The sequence below is a fragment of the Meriones unguiculatus genome, chromosome 3 (genome assembly GCF_030254825.1).
Source record: "Meriones unguiculatus strain TT.TT164.6M chromosome 3, Bangor_MerUng_6.1, whole genome shotgun sequence".
Lineage (NCBI taxonomy): Eukaryota > Metazoa > Chordata > Mammalia > Rodentia > Muridae > Meriones > Meriones unguiculatus.
This window is the reverse complement of record NC_083351.1, coordinates 52,122,566-52,138,614: the sequence shown is the minus strand read 5'-3', so window position 1 is coordinate 52,138,614 and position 16,049 is coordinate 52,122,566. Positions and strand designations below refer to the sequence as shown.

The following is a 16,049-nucleotide window of genomic DNA, read 5'->3' as shown; positions in this document are numbered from 1 at the left end:
CTTGGGCTAGTTCTAGCCCTCCAGAACATCCACCCCTCGCCTGCCTCTTTGTCAGAACAAACATCTTGTGAATAATGGAGTGATGATAGAAACCTGTTGGAATCTGTTAGTTTAGCAGAACCCTAGCTTCCACCAATCCAAAAGTTAAGGATGTTATCAGATAGCTTCCTGAGACTATAGAAAATATTCCCCCATCATGACGTAACCACCCCTCTGATGTACTCACCAACGTATTTTAAACTTGCCTTGATTTATGACTTTCTTTGTTCTATAAACCTTCATGAAACTGCTTCCACATTGGAACATAGAATTTGGGGTAACCTAAATATGTGTTCCCTGGTCAGGGTCACTTAAAATAGCTTCAGAATAAACTCTTACTCTCTTAATCTCTTTCAGATGAGAGCTGTGGTCCTTGCATCAACACTCCTCACAACAAAAATTATAGTCTCCACCTAAGCAACCCTTCTAGCAATGCCACCGAGTTATCATTAACTTTGTATTACTGCTCTTCTCACAAATGTTTTCCCTGGGGAGGAAGACAGTTTACCAAACAATTTACCAAAAGCTCATCCCAAACCATGGACGTTAAATAGCCTCATTGAGGCTGCTGCATCATGCACAGTACTCCATGTAGAAAAAAAAATGGGCATAAATGAAAATGGACCTTCAAAACCAAAACAAGGGAAAAACAAAACAAGAGAAAGAACAAACACTGAAATAATGGAGATGGAGGTTTATTACTAAGCAGTATTAGATTCTTTCAAGATATATGATATGTCGAATCTAACTTCACTATTAATATTTAGTCTTGCGGGCACCAAGTATAAATATGAACTTTACTAAGAACTCATTATTATTTTTTTTTCTGAAACAGTATTCTACTGTTGGTCCAATGCTTTCCTAAATAGAAGATCTGGCTATTTACAAATAAATGTGTGTCCACAAACATTTATGCATACATACACACACACACACACACACACACACACACACACACACCACAACATAACCCAGGAAGCTGTTCCTCTGCTTCCTCTCCCCATCCAAGAAGAGCTGCACAGGTTTGCCCTAAGACAGGCAGGTGACTCATGGGATGCACAGCACTGTAACATCCCAGACAGCACAGAGAGTGTTCAAGGATAAATGTAGGTGCTCGCTTCAGCGACACCTAAAGTTAGAATACTCTAACTTTAGAATACTCTAAAGTTAGAATCACATGGAGATTAGCACAGTCTTTATAACAAAAAGAAAAAAAAGTCTCATCCATCCCACTCTTTAGCCCTAAGAGAAGTTGTTATACACTGAGAATCCATATGGAAAAACTAAGGAATATCAAACTCAGTCCTCTAGCTGCACATTGGAACAAAAGCATGGAGGGTAAGTTTAGAACTGAGATGTGTGTGCTGGAGAGCCTCAGTTCATTTGGGGGTTTGGTGGTGGTGGTGGACGTGGTTTGATTGAATGATTTTTAAAACGGGGTTTCTCTGTATAGCCTGGGCTGTGCTGGACTCACTTTGTAGACCAGTCTGCCCTCAAAATCATAGAGATCCGCCTGCCTCTATTTCCCTGAGTGCTGGGATCACAGGCATGTGCCACAGGCCCAACTGGAAACCTCATTTCTTACTCTTAGTGTCTCAAGCAAAGTCACAGGTCAATGGGAATGACTGATGGGAAGATGAAGGCGGGGGAGGTGTGGACAAGGTGGAGGAAAAACCATGTGGAAGAGTGGGCTAGCCGATAGGAGGCCACTTTAACATGCTTGGTGAGTTTTCTACAACCCTCAGGATCCATATGAAATATCACAAGACAAGTGAGATGCTGATTTCATTAAATGGTGATATTAAAAATAAATTCCAGGTGTCTTTTTATTGTATGTGCATGAGTGTTTTTCTTTCGTGTGCTTGTGTGCCATGTGTGTACCTGGTGCCCATGGAGGTCAAAAGAAGGTGCCAGATTCCCTGGAACCAGAGTTAGAACTGTGACTGGTGGTGGGTGGTGAAAACCAAACCTGGGTTTTTTGCAAGAGTAATAGATGCTCTTAAACACTGAGCCATCATCTCTCCAACCCCTGTTTTTGTTTGTATGTTTGTTTGTTTGTTTGTTTGCTTTTTAATGAACAACTTTCAGAGGTCTCTTGTTTTGTTTCAAGTCTGTGTGGTAAAGAGTACTTCTATGGAAGTCTCATGATAGTGTTCATGGCACCAAGTATATAAAACGAGTTGTCATTACTATAAGGAGTTAAAGGGGTAAGCGGAAGGCTGAAAAGCAGGCTGAGACACAAAGGCCAATGACAACTCAGGCACTAAGACCTTGTGCCAGTGACCATGACCAAATGGCCAAGGAAGTACATGTGGGGTGGGAATTGGCACCACTGCCTTTGAAAACTTAAATCCACGCTGCAAAAACAACGGGACTGTCTCTGCGATCAGAATGGGGGAGAGGTTAAAAAATATTAAGGAGAGAAGACATGTTAGAGATTGGTCTGATGCATGTTACTGGTCCTCAAGATCTGGTTACACCTATCCTTGTTTTATAAACCTGCTGAAGACATACCTGATTGGTTGATTAAATGGCCTACACCTGGGCAGGACAGAATGGGGTAGCTGTGGCTAAGGCCTGGAGAGGACAGGAGAATCATGGGAGATAAGACAGATGGGAAGAGAGGAGGAAAGAGGACTCCATGATGGGTTAGTGTAGAGAAGAAACCATGTAAGCCAGGAGAGAGGACTCCAATAATGGGATGGAAAGGCCCAGATGAAGAATACAAGCAAGTACCATGGGATTATGGAGGGAAGGTAGACCAGACGAGGAGGATTAAGGTGGATGGCATTAAGGGGCTGGGAGATGGATGTGTGAGGTTATTGAACCAGCATAGGTGAAATATCTGCCCAGCCCACGGTAAATAAGGCAATTATAAAATCTAATAGCTCTCCCTGTCTTATTATTTATCATAGTGGATTAAATAAGACTGCCAAGATAATCTTAGGGCTAATAATAAACATTACATAGCCCAGCATTCTTTTTTTTTTTTTCTACAGCACAGACATGAGAGGGGCAACAACAAGGCAAACCAGCAGGTGTCATCCATGCAGTCTGCCCTGTCCCTGGAAAAGAAAAACATTCATGCCCAGATGACACGGATAGCCACTCGTTGAGAAAATCTGAAATGTGACAGGCTCACCGCTGAAAGCCATACTTGACTTCACTTGCGTGAGAGTCCCACTCAAGGTCCAAGGTGCGGACTAGTTAGTGGCTCAACTCATGAGGCAAGTGGTCCTGTTGCAAACCCTGTGGGTCACAGTCTCCCACCCTCCTGTGAACAGAGGGGTATGCCAGCTCACACCCAATTCTGCCTTCTCAGCATCTGTGGCATGTTGGTGCTAACATGTACTTAAAAGATTGAAACAGTAACAGTTGTTCAGAAAAGAAAACACTGGACCCATTGGTAGCTGCACCTTTAAAATCAAGCAGGATGTGAGAAAACCTTTTAGTTTTTCACCATAAAATACTAGAGTGTAGATGTAGAAAGAGCATGTTCACTTTCCAGTTCAGTTTTTCTCTACAAATTCTCAGTCATTTAACAACTACCATGTAAACACACAAATAAATATAGCATAACTAAGAAGCATAACCCGTGATTGCAAGCGTGGCTCAATTTGCCAAAGAAATAGAAAGAGAAGAATTAGGCAACTCTTCCCAAAACTGGTAAAAGGATCTTCAACAGAATTTTACACATACCTCTGAGCTATTTTTAAGACATTTAAATAGGAATTTATGCAGAGATTTTAACATAATAAATCTACACCTGTCCCGTCCCCGTCTAGGCACTGCCACTCCATCAGGCTCAGTGGTAAAGACATCCATTATCTCCACTGCATTCAAGACAGAAGCCAACACAATCAGACACGAAAATAACCAGAGATACAAGAATCAAAGGACCTGCCTGATGTGGTGGTAAATGCCTATAATCCTAGCACTTGGGGAGGCAGAGGCAGGCAGATCTCTATGAGTTAGAGGCTAGCCTGGTCTACAAAGTGAGTATAGAACAGCCAAGGTTACATAAGGAAACCCTCTCTCAAAAAAAAATAGATAAATAAACCAAACCAAACAAACAAATAAAAAACTCTACAACAGCAATACAAATGAAAGAACCCCTACTTGGAGGCCGTAATAGGACACCTGGAAACACAAAAGAATCCATGACAAAATATGGGCATGCAAAATAGTAAACCACCTATGGGAAGAAATATGTCTATATTTACCAAAATTACATTTATTTAGCTTGTGAATCTCATTCCTAGTCATGGATCCCAAATAAATACTAATAAAAATAAAATTTTAAAGCATTCAAAATAGAAAACGATGAACAATCTTTAGCGTGACAGAAATACAAAAGACAAGACACTGTGATAGAACTTTTAAAAAGGCTACTATTCATCCAGCACTGCTGGGAGCAGCAAAGAACTAGAAAACAATCCCAAAGTCCAGCAGCAATGTGAGGCCGCTGGCATAGCCATGGACTGGGATACTACACAATGAAGAAGTCTATGGAGTGTGTACTGGATCTTCTGACTTCCACATTGTGTTGGTTTCTATGAGAATGTCTCCATAGGCTCAGATGTTTTAATCTAGGTCCCTAGTCGATGGCACTGTTTGGGTAAGTTTAGAACACAGGACCTTACTAAAGGGAATATGTCACTTGTCACTAAGGGTGGACTTTGGGGTGTTCAAAGCCATGTGCAACTTCCAGTATGCTCTTTGCTTCCTGCTTGCAATTGGAGATGTGACTGTCAGCTTGCCGCTCCCAGCTGCTTGCCTGCCTGCTGTCAGGATTTCCCACTGTGGTGATGATAAACTCTTACCCCTCTGGAATCATAACCCTCTCCCCCCCCCCAAAAAAAAACAAACAAAAAAAAAAAAAAAAACTTTTCTTCTATAAGTTGGTTTGGTCATGGTGTTTTATGACAACAGAAAAGTAACTAATACACCACAATATGAATTTTGTTGGGGGGGGAGGGAGCAAAGAAGAGAAAAGCAGACCAGCCTCATGGTGTACATGTGTAATCCCATAATCCCAGAACTTGGGAGCGGAGGCAAGGCCAGTGTGGCTCTGTAGCAAGGCTCTGTATTAGAAAAAGGGGAGAGGGGAGTATACACAGAAAGCTACTGTTAATCCACCAGGAAAGGGGCTAGGAGGAGCATGCAGAGTGTGGGATTTTTTTACACACATGACAACTTAAAGAGCTTATTTGGGGTTGTAGTTCCAGAGGAGTAGATGTCCCAAATGGCAGGTGAGGCTAGGTAGCAGATGGCTAGAATGGGAAGCTGAGAGACATCTCAGTCTCACGTAGGAAGCAGAGGGAGCGAACCAGAAGGAAGGCAAGGCTGTAAACACCAACCCCACCCACCCAGCGACATACTTCCTCCAGCAAGGCTGCCTCTCCCAAAGGTTCCAAACCTCTCAAAACAGCACCGCTCACTGGTGACCAGCTGTTCATATATGAAGGGGGGATATTTCTCTGTTAAACCACTGAGGAAGGCTAAACAAACAAACGCAAAACAAAAGGCTTCCAAAATGAGGTTACACAGAGAGAGGAAAGAACCCAGTTAAGGAGGCAAGTGAGATTCCGATGCATCTAGCTTATTGTACAGATTTGTCTTCGGAATTATGTAAGTATTTTCCTTAACCATAAAACAAGGACAATAGGGAACACAGAAGTCCACATGTGCTCTTGTTAAGGCTCAGAGCACATCTGCATGAAAAGCAGATTTAACAGAAATGACAGGACCATCTGAAAGGTAAGCAGGCCTCCAGAGAAGAAGTCAGCGGTGACAGGCAAGGCCAGAAGATTCTAGAAGACACTTGGAGAAGCAGAGGAGGAACCCACACCTTACCACCTACCTCAACTTTGCTGTCAGCTCCATGGTCGACAGCCGGGAAATAGACAACCTCCTGTACTTCATCTCTGGGCCGTGCCGAATTTTTCCCGAACACCACCAGGCCATCCTTCGCTCGAGGTGGCAAAGCCACAAAACAGTAACTTGGAGGAGCGCCAGACATCCTGCAATGAGAAGAGCAGCGAGAGTTGTGGCAGCAGGCTGGACAAGGAACACTGCAACTGCTGGCGCTTGAGTCGTGCACCAGCAGCTAATGCGAACTAACTACTGAACTGCTGGCAGTTCACTCAGAACGGGATCCTGCCTGGCATCAGTCTGGGGAGTCTGGAGTAGAACGGCACAGCTTCAGAGACCACACGTGCTTAGTCCTCCATGGGACTGAGTAAACTCAAGTTGGCAGCAGGCCATAGTGGCAGCCAGAAAGAGCAGTGACGTTGAAGAAAGGAAAAGAGGTCATTGTTCCTGCCATCATACTGAGCACGAGCACAGGCACACACACACACACACACACACACACACACACACACATCACACAACATCCACTGTGCAACCTGTCACATCAATAAATTATATAGAGTTATCCCTTGGCAGTCACAGGAGTTTGATGCCAGGACCCTACAGAGACACCCAGGTCTCTCATATAAAAGGGTACAGTATTTGCTTACAACCTACACATATTTCCTGTAGAATTTAAGTCATCTCTAAATTGTTTAGAATGCCTAGCACAGTGTAAATGCTATATAAATAATTCTATATTGCTTGTGGAATAATAAGATGAAATAGCCTGTGTGTGTTTAATTCAGATGTAATGCCCTCATACTCTATTTTTGACCTCCAGTTATCTGAACCCACACATATAGAACAAGCAATGATGTAGTGAGCTGATTGTGCCTTGCAGAAGTGCCTTGGGCCAGAGATGCATGGTGGCCACCACTGAACAGATTTGGGCATTATGAGGAAAATGGTTTATAGATATGAAAGGAATGACAGCTCTGTTAGAGCAGTTTTTACTCTGCCTCAGTGGTAGAATATACCAGTACTTTGCGCTCCACCTCTCTGTTGGCTCCTGGGATAGCTTGTCCTCTTCCCCCTGGGTAAGGATGGGATTCATACATGTCCAGAGATTTCTTGCACCAATAACTTTGACAGCTAAATCCAGCTCAGTTCTCAACTTGAGTTTCCAACCCCTCTACCCTGCTATCTCTCTGATGTTCAAGGCTAATCTTTCTCAAACAAAGTCTCTTCTCAAGGTTCCAGATCTTGGAGCCAGATCCACTATCCATCCTATTAAAGCACCAAGGACTCAGAAGCCTGCTTCACCATCTCCTACATCACTCTGGGAATGAGCCATTCCCTTTCATCCCAATTGCTGCCATTCTGTACCATCATCTCTAGCCAGGATCGCATGGGAGCCCCTCAGGAACTTCTGAAAAACCTGTTTCCTGCTTCAAAACATTCACCACAGTGCTGCCAGAGCAACTTCAAATAAAAGAACACATTCAATAATGAAATATTTGCATTAAGTACCTTGCACATCTGTGACAGCTCTTAAAACAAAGACCTGGTAAATAAAGACTAATCAGCCTGTGTCCCCTGCCTCAGTTTCACCTCATGATACTCACTCCTCCACTCTCAGCAGCCCTCAGACCCCTTTCCAGTTCTCCAACATCCCAGGGCCTGTGCCCCTCCACTCCTACTCTTTCCCTGCTCCCTGCGTGGCTGAATAACTCCACAGCTTCCATCCAAGTTCAAACACTATTCTCACCTGTGTGGTCCATGTTTCACCTCTCACAAAGCCTGCTCTAAAGTGGAAGTTTTTGGTTTCTTTGGAAACTCAGCTGTGTCATGTGAATACGTCTTTTGTTTTGGTCCCAAGTGTGGGATGTGGGAATGTTTTTCCCCTTCGGAAAACAGCCCCCGTGAGAGGGTGTGTGCTGCTGGTCAGCTGAAAGCTACCTCGTGCGAGGGACGTGGTGTTGTGAGCTGCAAAACTTCCTTGTGTGGACTCTGAGAAGGGTGAAATAGAAGCCCACAGACAGTGGGACAACGCTTTATTCATTCCTATGCTTTTGCATTACTATGCTTTCCAACAGCTCCATCCTCCACTGGTCTGTGCAGAGAGAAACAATCCAGAGAACGGTTCATGCTGTTTTGGCGGAGTTTTGCTGCTTTGGCAGAGTTGTGTTGTTTGGGTGGAGTTTAGCCATTTCTACTGAATCGTTCTGCTTCTGATGACTTGTATTGCCGTTGCAATATAAGCTTTGTTGTTTGACTGGACTGCTGATAACCTGAGTTTGGTAATCCCCTACCCATGGACCCTAATAGCAGGAAGTAGTTAAAAGTGGTCTACAGCCCCTTTCCCTACTAATCTCCTCTCTACAGTGGAGGTGTTAGAAGGGAGTTAAAGGTGTTTAAGAACCTTAAATAAAACAGGTGCTTGAAAAAATCTAAGCCTACACTGCTTTTTGCTTTTGAAGTGACAACCACAATCTGAAATACCTCTGTAATCATCTCAGTATAAACAATCCACAGTCTCTCCCTCCATAGACCACACAAAATGAAAGTAAGGCTCCATTGCTTTTCACACACCACTGCAAACCCAGATCCACACAGCGTTCCATGCAGAATACATTTTCAATAAACAAGTGTCTCTTTCTTGCTTTCTAACATTCTACTAACTGAAGTTTCTGTCTACAACTGCATCCTTTGCCATCATGCCTCAGCACCTGGCTTTCGAGCCCTTTCTCTTAGTCTTTTTGCATGTCCAGATCTGATTCAAAGATGCTTTCTTTCAGTGAGAGTTCTAGAATGGACTTGGATAGTTACTCAGCATCCATAAGCAGTAACACATTCAGTTTGCTCTAGAACATACATTTGTTGCTTGCAAATGCATATCTTCACCTACTTAAAAAAAAAGCCCCTGATGCTGAGGGTGGGACCCAACTACAGTGGTCCCTTCTCCAACTCTGGCATTAAAGACATTTGCTGAGCCCACTTTCAATCTGTGCCAACAGTTACCCAATTAAACACATTAACACATTTTATTTTATGAGTCCAGTATTCAACAGAAGTAAAGCAGCATCCTAAAAAAAAAAAAAAAAAAAAAAAAAAAAAAAAAAGCTCTACAGCGGTGTGGTTCTCAACCTGTGGGTTGTGACTCCTTTGGGGGGTTGACCAAAAGAGGATCACCTAAGACCAACAGGAAACACCAATGTTTATAATACAATTCATAACAGTAGCAAAATTACAGTTATGAAGTAGCAACAAAAAAATAATTTTATGGTTGGGAGTCACCACAACATGAGCAACTATATTACAGGATCGCAGCACTGGGAAGGTTGGGAACCACTGCTCTAGACTGAGACGCAAATCTCAGCTATGCCAGCCACCAGCTGTGTGACCACAGGCAAGCCCCTCTACCTTTCTAAGCCTGGGTTACTCTTCTGCAAATGTTTTGTCTCCACTCACATGCTTCTGCTTATAAGTGTCAAATTAAACAACCTAGAAGATGTAGTTTGTAAATGTTAGAGAGTGTGTAAGTAAAGATACCTTGGGGGTTGGCCTTAAAATAGGGCATCACGTGAGACTTCCTCCAAGCAAGCCAGTCACACCTACAGAAGCTAGCAAGTCTCAGAGTCAGCCATGTTTAGAAACTACTTTATTAGTTCTATGCCCAGGCTACGCCAAGAACAAGTCTTTCATTTATAAGAGGTACTTACAGAATACACAAAAAACCCAAGGGGTTCTTAGCAAGCACCTAGTCAGCCAGGGCTTCTGCTTGCTCAGCAAGTCAGCTGACTCATTGGGTCAGGTGACCATGAAGAGGGAACAGACAACAGAAGCCCAGGAAAGCAGGGATTGGGGATGAGGGCAGGGTGGGGTGGGGTGTGCTGGCTTTTTCATTGGGTTTGTGGATTACCAGGAATGCTAGAAGGTAGTGGAATCAATCAACCAAGACCTCTCTCTCTCTCTCTCTCTCTCCTTTCCCTACTCCAGTGTGTGTGTGTGTGTGTGTGTGTGTGTGTGTGTGTGCACGCACGTGCATGTATGTGTGTGTGCACGCACGTGCATGTATGTGTGTGTGAAGAGTTAGAACTAGTAAACTACCTCACAACCATCAGCTGAGCTAAGCGTCAACTTAATTTGCCTGAGTCCCATTGCTAGCCTCAGGGCTTACTTGGGAAGACTCCTGGACGAGCTGATGATAGAAAGGCCATGTCTCCTCACTCCAGCATGATAACCACTAGTACACCAGTACACAGCTCCTGGAGTTCATCCAGTTTGGCCACAAAGCTGAATTGTCAGCTTTATTAATAAAAAAAAAAGCTTAACAATTTACATTTTAGCTGTCATATGTGATGTCTAAGGACTCCACTGGGTGGAGCGGCTATACTGTTCTCCAAAGAAACCTAGAGATAAAGATTTCCACATTGAGGTTACCGCTAATCCCAAAGTACTTAATGCTCCCATTTAGCCCAGTGACTAAATGTGCAATCAGCCACCAAAATTGAATTAGTCACCAGTTGCAGGGCACAGTGGCAGACCCCTTTCACATCAGCACTCTGAAGGAAGGAGGAGCCTTGGGAGTCGATGCCAGCACAATCTACGCATCAAAAGCCAAGCCAGCCAGGACCAAATAGGGAGACAAAGCAAATACTATCTCAACAGACAAACAAAACAACAACAACGAAAACCCTAAAATTAGTGAAGAAAAGCAGGATGCTTCTAGAGACTGGAGAAAATGGCAGCAAGCATTCACTGGCCTGGCTACAGGGGCTCTGGAGCAGGCACTAAAGTGGACGCTCTGAGTGGATATGCTTTCATCACGCTGTGAGTATCATGGTGCTAAGGGAGAATCCACCAGGAAGACGACTTCATTTTAACCTGGAGTATCTTGTTTACTTCCTCTCTGGCTCATAAGAGATTTTAATGCCTTCATTTTTTTTTCTTTCAAACTTCTACCTGAGAAGGCATGGTTTTCTAGCCCATGAAGGAGCACTAGGTGTGCAGGAAAAAGCCCATGAGGCCTCAACTCTACATAAAAAACTGTAGCAACTGAGGAATTCTGGGAGCAGGAGCAGTGGTCCTCCAAGGAAGAATGCACCAACTGGTTATCCAATGCCAAAGGGCCAGCCCTGAGAACACACATACAAGTAACATAATATGGACTCCACAGCTTATATTTAGGAATGTATATGTATATGTATATACAAAAACATATAAGCACGCAATAATGATTAGCGAAAACAGAGGCCATGCATTTGAAGACGGGAGGGTGTGAGGAGGGAAGGGAGAGCAGATTATATGGGAAGGGTTGGAAGAAGAAAGGGGAAAGGAGAAATGTAATTATATTATAATCTCAAAAAAAAATGTGTGCATGCGTGAGGGGACCGGGAGAGACTCACCGTGATCAGGTCAGTGCCACCAACACAGCACCTTCCAAACCCTATGCTGTGGTCCTCCTGTGGGTCACAGAATGGAATGTGTGCATCTCACAGCAAAAGGGACAGTGCCGGTATAGGCAGTTCAAAGTTGGGCTGTATAGATCTGTACAGACACATGTGTGTAGATTCTGGATTGACACAGCATTCCATGTTCACTGTGGGTCTCAAGGAAAAAAAGCCCTAAAAGCAGCAGGCTGAGGGGTAGGCCTGCTGAATACAGCTGCTTTGTGGCAAAAGCTAATTAGGATGCTTGCCAGGTTAGCAATTCAGTTCTAATTAATGAAACACTCCAATTTAACCCCCATCAATGGCGATGCTAACAGGCATCTCCCAGGTCCACGCTGGGAACGTTGGAAAGTGCATTTGTGCTCTCTAGGTTCTCTAAGCAAAATTCTTCAATTAATTATTTGATGGCCATGCACAGGAGGAGAGGGCATTAAAAGACAGGAAGCTGGGATAAGTAGACCATTCAGGAACATGCAAATGCCTTGTGGCAGGTAGAAAAAGGAAGTCTGATTATTTCTTGGCTGGCACAGTGTGAAAAAATATCTGGTATGTTTTCGTCAACCCCCAGTCAGTTATCAGTGTTAGCTAGCAGCTCCTTGCCCACTCAAGGCTTTCTGATCAGTTGGAAGTCTCTGCTTGGGCCAGCAGCAGTGGCTAGCCAGGTGTGGCTAATGAGTGCTTGAAATGTGTTTAGCAAAACTGAGGAACTATATTTTAAAATCAATTTAAAATTCAGCAGCCAACAGTATGCTAATGAATAAGATAATCAGAAAAACACATATACATGTGAGTGTTGCTTTGCCCAATGTTTCAGACTTCAGATTATTTTCATATTGCTGGACATGAATGGATGGAATACTTTGGGTAAGGGCCCCACCCTAAAACACAGAATGTATGACATTTTCTATATACCTTACACACATAGCCTGACTGGAATATTATACACTCTTTATGTACTCTCTTGATTGACCCATCATGTAAAGTCACATGTGAAGTTTTCTATTCTTGGAGCCATGTCAGATACGAAAAGTTGCATTCTTGGATATATTAGTTGCTTTTCTCATTATGTGACTTAGATCTGACAAGAGGCAACTTAAGGGGGGAAAGAATTTATTTTGGCTCACAGTTCAAGGGAGTACAGACCATCATGGAGGGAAAAGCATGCTGACAGGAAAAGGAGACTGCTGGTCACACTGGGTTCTCCATGGGGAAACAGAGTAGACAGGAAGTACAGCCCGTTTCCAGTGACTCACTTCCTCCAGCTTTTTCTACCTTAAGGCCTGCCCTCTAGCTGGGGAACAAGCATTCAAACATATGAATGCCTATGGGAAATTTCACATTCAAACCCAATATCAGATGTGGTATGACCAAACTGTACCTTATGATTTCAGTTTGACCCAGGAACTAGAACAGCCAGATACCTAGAAACAGCAAGCAGAATGGGTATCGCAAAGCTTGAGTGAAGGAGAAACAAAAGCATTTACATTTACGAGATGGAAGAAGTCCTGGGTATTGGTTACTAAATGCTACGAATCTACACGATTAGAAATGACTGCAATGATCACTGTAGGTCTATTTTACCACAATTAAAAACTTAAAGCTAAATGTCTGCATACGGTGCTCTTTCCATCCCCAGTACAACTTCAGATCTGTTGCCATTGCTAAGCAAAGAATCCCTAGGCAGAGCCCCTAACCCCCCTGAGATCTCCTCAGGATTCATGACTTCCTCTTGAGGATAAAGCTCTCCTGGTGCTCATTCAGTACTGCTGCCTCTACCAGCCTCTGCCCGGTGGCAGGAGGCTGGCTTGCAGGCTTGAGCGACTGGAATTTGTACTCCTGTAACTAGGAAACCATTGCTGAATGTCTAGACAAGGAGGGGGGAAGCTGCATGGGAGAAAAGGGCTTTGTTCTAAAGTTTAGGGAGGAGTTATTGAAAACATGAATGTCTGAGCCTGGGCAGGGGGCTCTTTGTATGGCCGACAAACTGCGCTGGCCCTTTATCTCCACCAAGCTAGAGTGACCCTCATCAGTCACCTCAGCCAATAATAAGAAAGCCTCAAGTTACCGGAGAGGAAGAGAATGGCTGTCTGTAGGAGCGATAGCTATTAGCTGCCGTGCATTTATCTGTGCAAACTGCCTTTCCTCATACAAGGAAGGAAAGCCATCAGGTCTTCCCTATTCCCCACCCACCGAGGAACTTGGAATTCAAACTCTGTGAAATTGTACTTTCCAGAGAAGTGAAGGAACGATATTATTGGGTGACAAATCCATCTTTAAAATTACTGACATTCCTGCTAAATTGAAAATAGGACAAATAATACTCATTAATAAATAAATTGAACTTATAAGTGGGTATTAGACATACAATATAGGATAAACATACTAAAATCTGTACATCTAAAGAAGCTAAGCAATAAGAAGGACCCTGGGTAAGATGATCAATCCTCATTCAGAAAGGCAAATGGGACGGACATTGGAAGAGGGAGAAAACAGGGAACAGGACAGGAGCCTACCACAAAGGGCCTCTGAAAAACTCCAGCCAGCAGGGTATCAAAACAGATGCTGAGACTCATAGCCAAACTTTGGGCAGAGTGCAGAGAATCTTATGAAAGAAGGGGGAGACAGAAAGACCTGGAGGGAACAGGAGTTCCAAAAGGAGAGCAACAGAACCAAAAAAATCTGACCACAGGGGTCTTTTCTGAGACCGAGACCAAGACTCCAACCAAGGACCATGCATGAAGATAAACCTAGAACCCCTGCACAAATGTAGTCCGTGGCAGCTCAATGTCCAAGCGGGTTTCCTAGTAAGGGGAACAGGGACTGTCTCTAACATGAACTCAGGGGCTGGCTCTTTGATCACCTCCCCCTGAGGGGAGAGCAGCCTTACCAGCCCAGTCCTGATGCAGCCAGTCCTGATGAGACCGGATAGGCTCAGGTCAGATGGAAGGGGAGGAGGACCTCCTCTATCAGTGGACTTGGGGAGGAGCATGGGAGGAGAAGAGGGAAGGAGGGTGAGATTGGGAGGGGATGAGGGAGGGGACTACAGCTGGGATACAAAATGAATAAACTGTAATTAATAAAAAATAAATTGAGTCTTCTGCCATAGCTTTGCTGTTGAAATAAGAAGGAATAGTGAAGTGCTTGAGGGAAAAGTTACCTAACAGATGAGGTGTGAATTACTTCAGATTCAGCAAGATTTGACTAAGAGAAGACAGATTTTATATATTCCTTTGGAGTCCAGGAGACTAGAGCATAAAACTTCACAGCCAGGGGGTACCCGATCCTAGCAGCCTTGGCTTTGATTGAGGGACTGCCATAGAAGACCCTCGAAAGTATTGACTAGGTGTGTTAGCTCTCCAACCCTGAAAAAAACAGAACAACTTACAATAATAGAGGAGCCATTCTGGCTAACCATTTCCCAGTAGGGAGGCTCTAGCTCATGGTCTACAGACCCCTCTGCTTCTGGGCCCACGACTGGGCTTATGGCAGGCAGCATTGCTTACTTTCTAATTGAAATTGAAGAAGAGAGAGCAAGGAGCTGTTGCCCACGGGACACATACTCCCAGGGACTCACGATTCCCCACTAGGCCCACCCAAATCTACTGTCTCTCAGTAGGGCCACAGGCTGGGAACCAAATCTTCATTCAACAAGGGGAGTAGGGGAACATTCCAGACACTAACTACACAGTGCAACAGCAGCCCCTGAGCCCACATCACCTCGAATCTCAGCCTGGCCCTCCTCTTGAAGCTGATGAGGGGTCATGAACTCTTCCCAGTTTGTGGTGGGAGCTAGAGGAGACTTGCCAGAGCTTAATTAGTGCCTCTGAGAACACACACAGTTAACTGCTGGGTCTTCCGAGCCAGCCTGCAGCTAGCATGCTTCCCAGCAGGGTGATGTGAGCCTGCAGACTGGCTGGTTTGGGCTGAAGTGTTGCCCTTCAGAATTGTGAACTTGCAGTTAACATATCAAGACAGATGTCTGGTGGCTTCTGACAACTCAAAGGTCTGGCAAGACCTATCCACATCCTGCACGGCTACAAGAGTGGAACTGGCTGGGAGACTCAGGCTGGGGCTCTCCAAGCTCCTTCTGCATCCCTCCATCCCCAGTCTGGGGCCTGTCAAACTATCAGCTCCGTGAGGTTTGTGTTACTGCATTCTTTTCCAAGGTCTGCTTAGTCCCGAAGTCCCATGTGCACCAGGGCATGAGACAGACATGCTGTAGAGACACGGAGATCCTGCTCTCTATCCTGACTCTATTGACTAATCCTAATACAGCGTCATTGGAAACAGAGACAGTCCCTATACACAGCATTGCACACAGGTTTATAAGAGAGGTCATGGAAGAAACTTAGCACTGTGGCTGCAGACAGTGGGCAGTGAATAAATGCTTACTTCCTGTCTCCTATTATCCACTGCTGACGTACTAATCCTACAGCACCCTGCTCACCAATGGTTGGTACCTTGACCATCAGTTAGACTCCTATTCCAAAGCGCAGCCTAAGTGCACTGATTATCTACCAACAAGAAATAAAAGCCTGTGGTTGGATGCCATCAGCAAAACCAGCAACCTAGAAAACTTATGGAAAAAGTTGGATTCTTCAACAGCAACAATAAACAAAGAAAAATGTTTAAAAAAAAATTGGAACGAGGGACAAAAATTCCTTAAGATACTCAGCAATTACAATGAGCAGCACTTATTTG

The 16,049-nt window shown here is 44.2% G+C and overlaps 1 protein-coding gene across 2 annotated transcripts in view; it reads right to left on the bottom strand.

Moving 5' to 3' along the window:
• The window catches only part of Scrn1 (secernin 1), a 62,375-nt gene that overhangs the window by 36,328 nt on the left and 9,998 nt on the right, over positions 1–16,049 (bottom strand). For both annotated transcript variants that reach the window (XM_021647965.2, XM_060379983.1), the window contains exon 2: positions 5,903–6,062. In XM_021647965.2, coding sequence (XP_021503640.1) covers positions 5,903–6,061 — 159 coding nt within the window. In that variant the 5' untranslated portion in view covers position 6,062. The remainder of the gene's footprint in view (positions 1–5,902; positions 6,063–16,049) is intronic.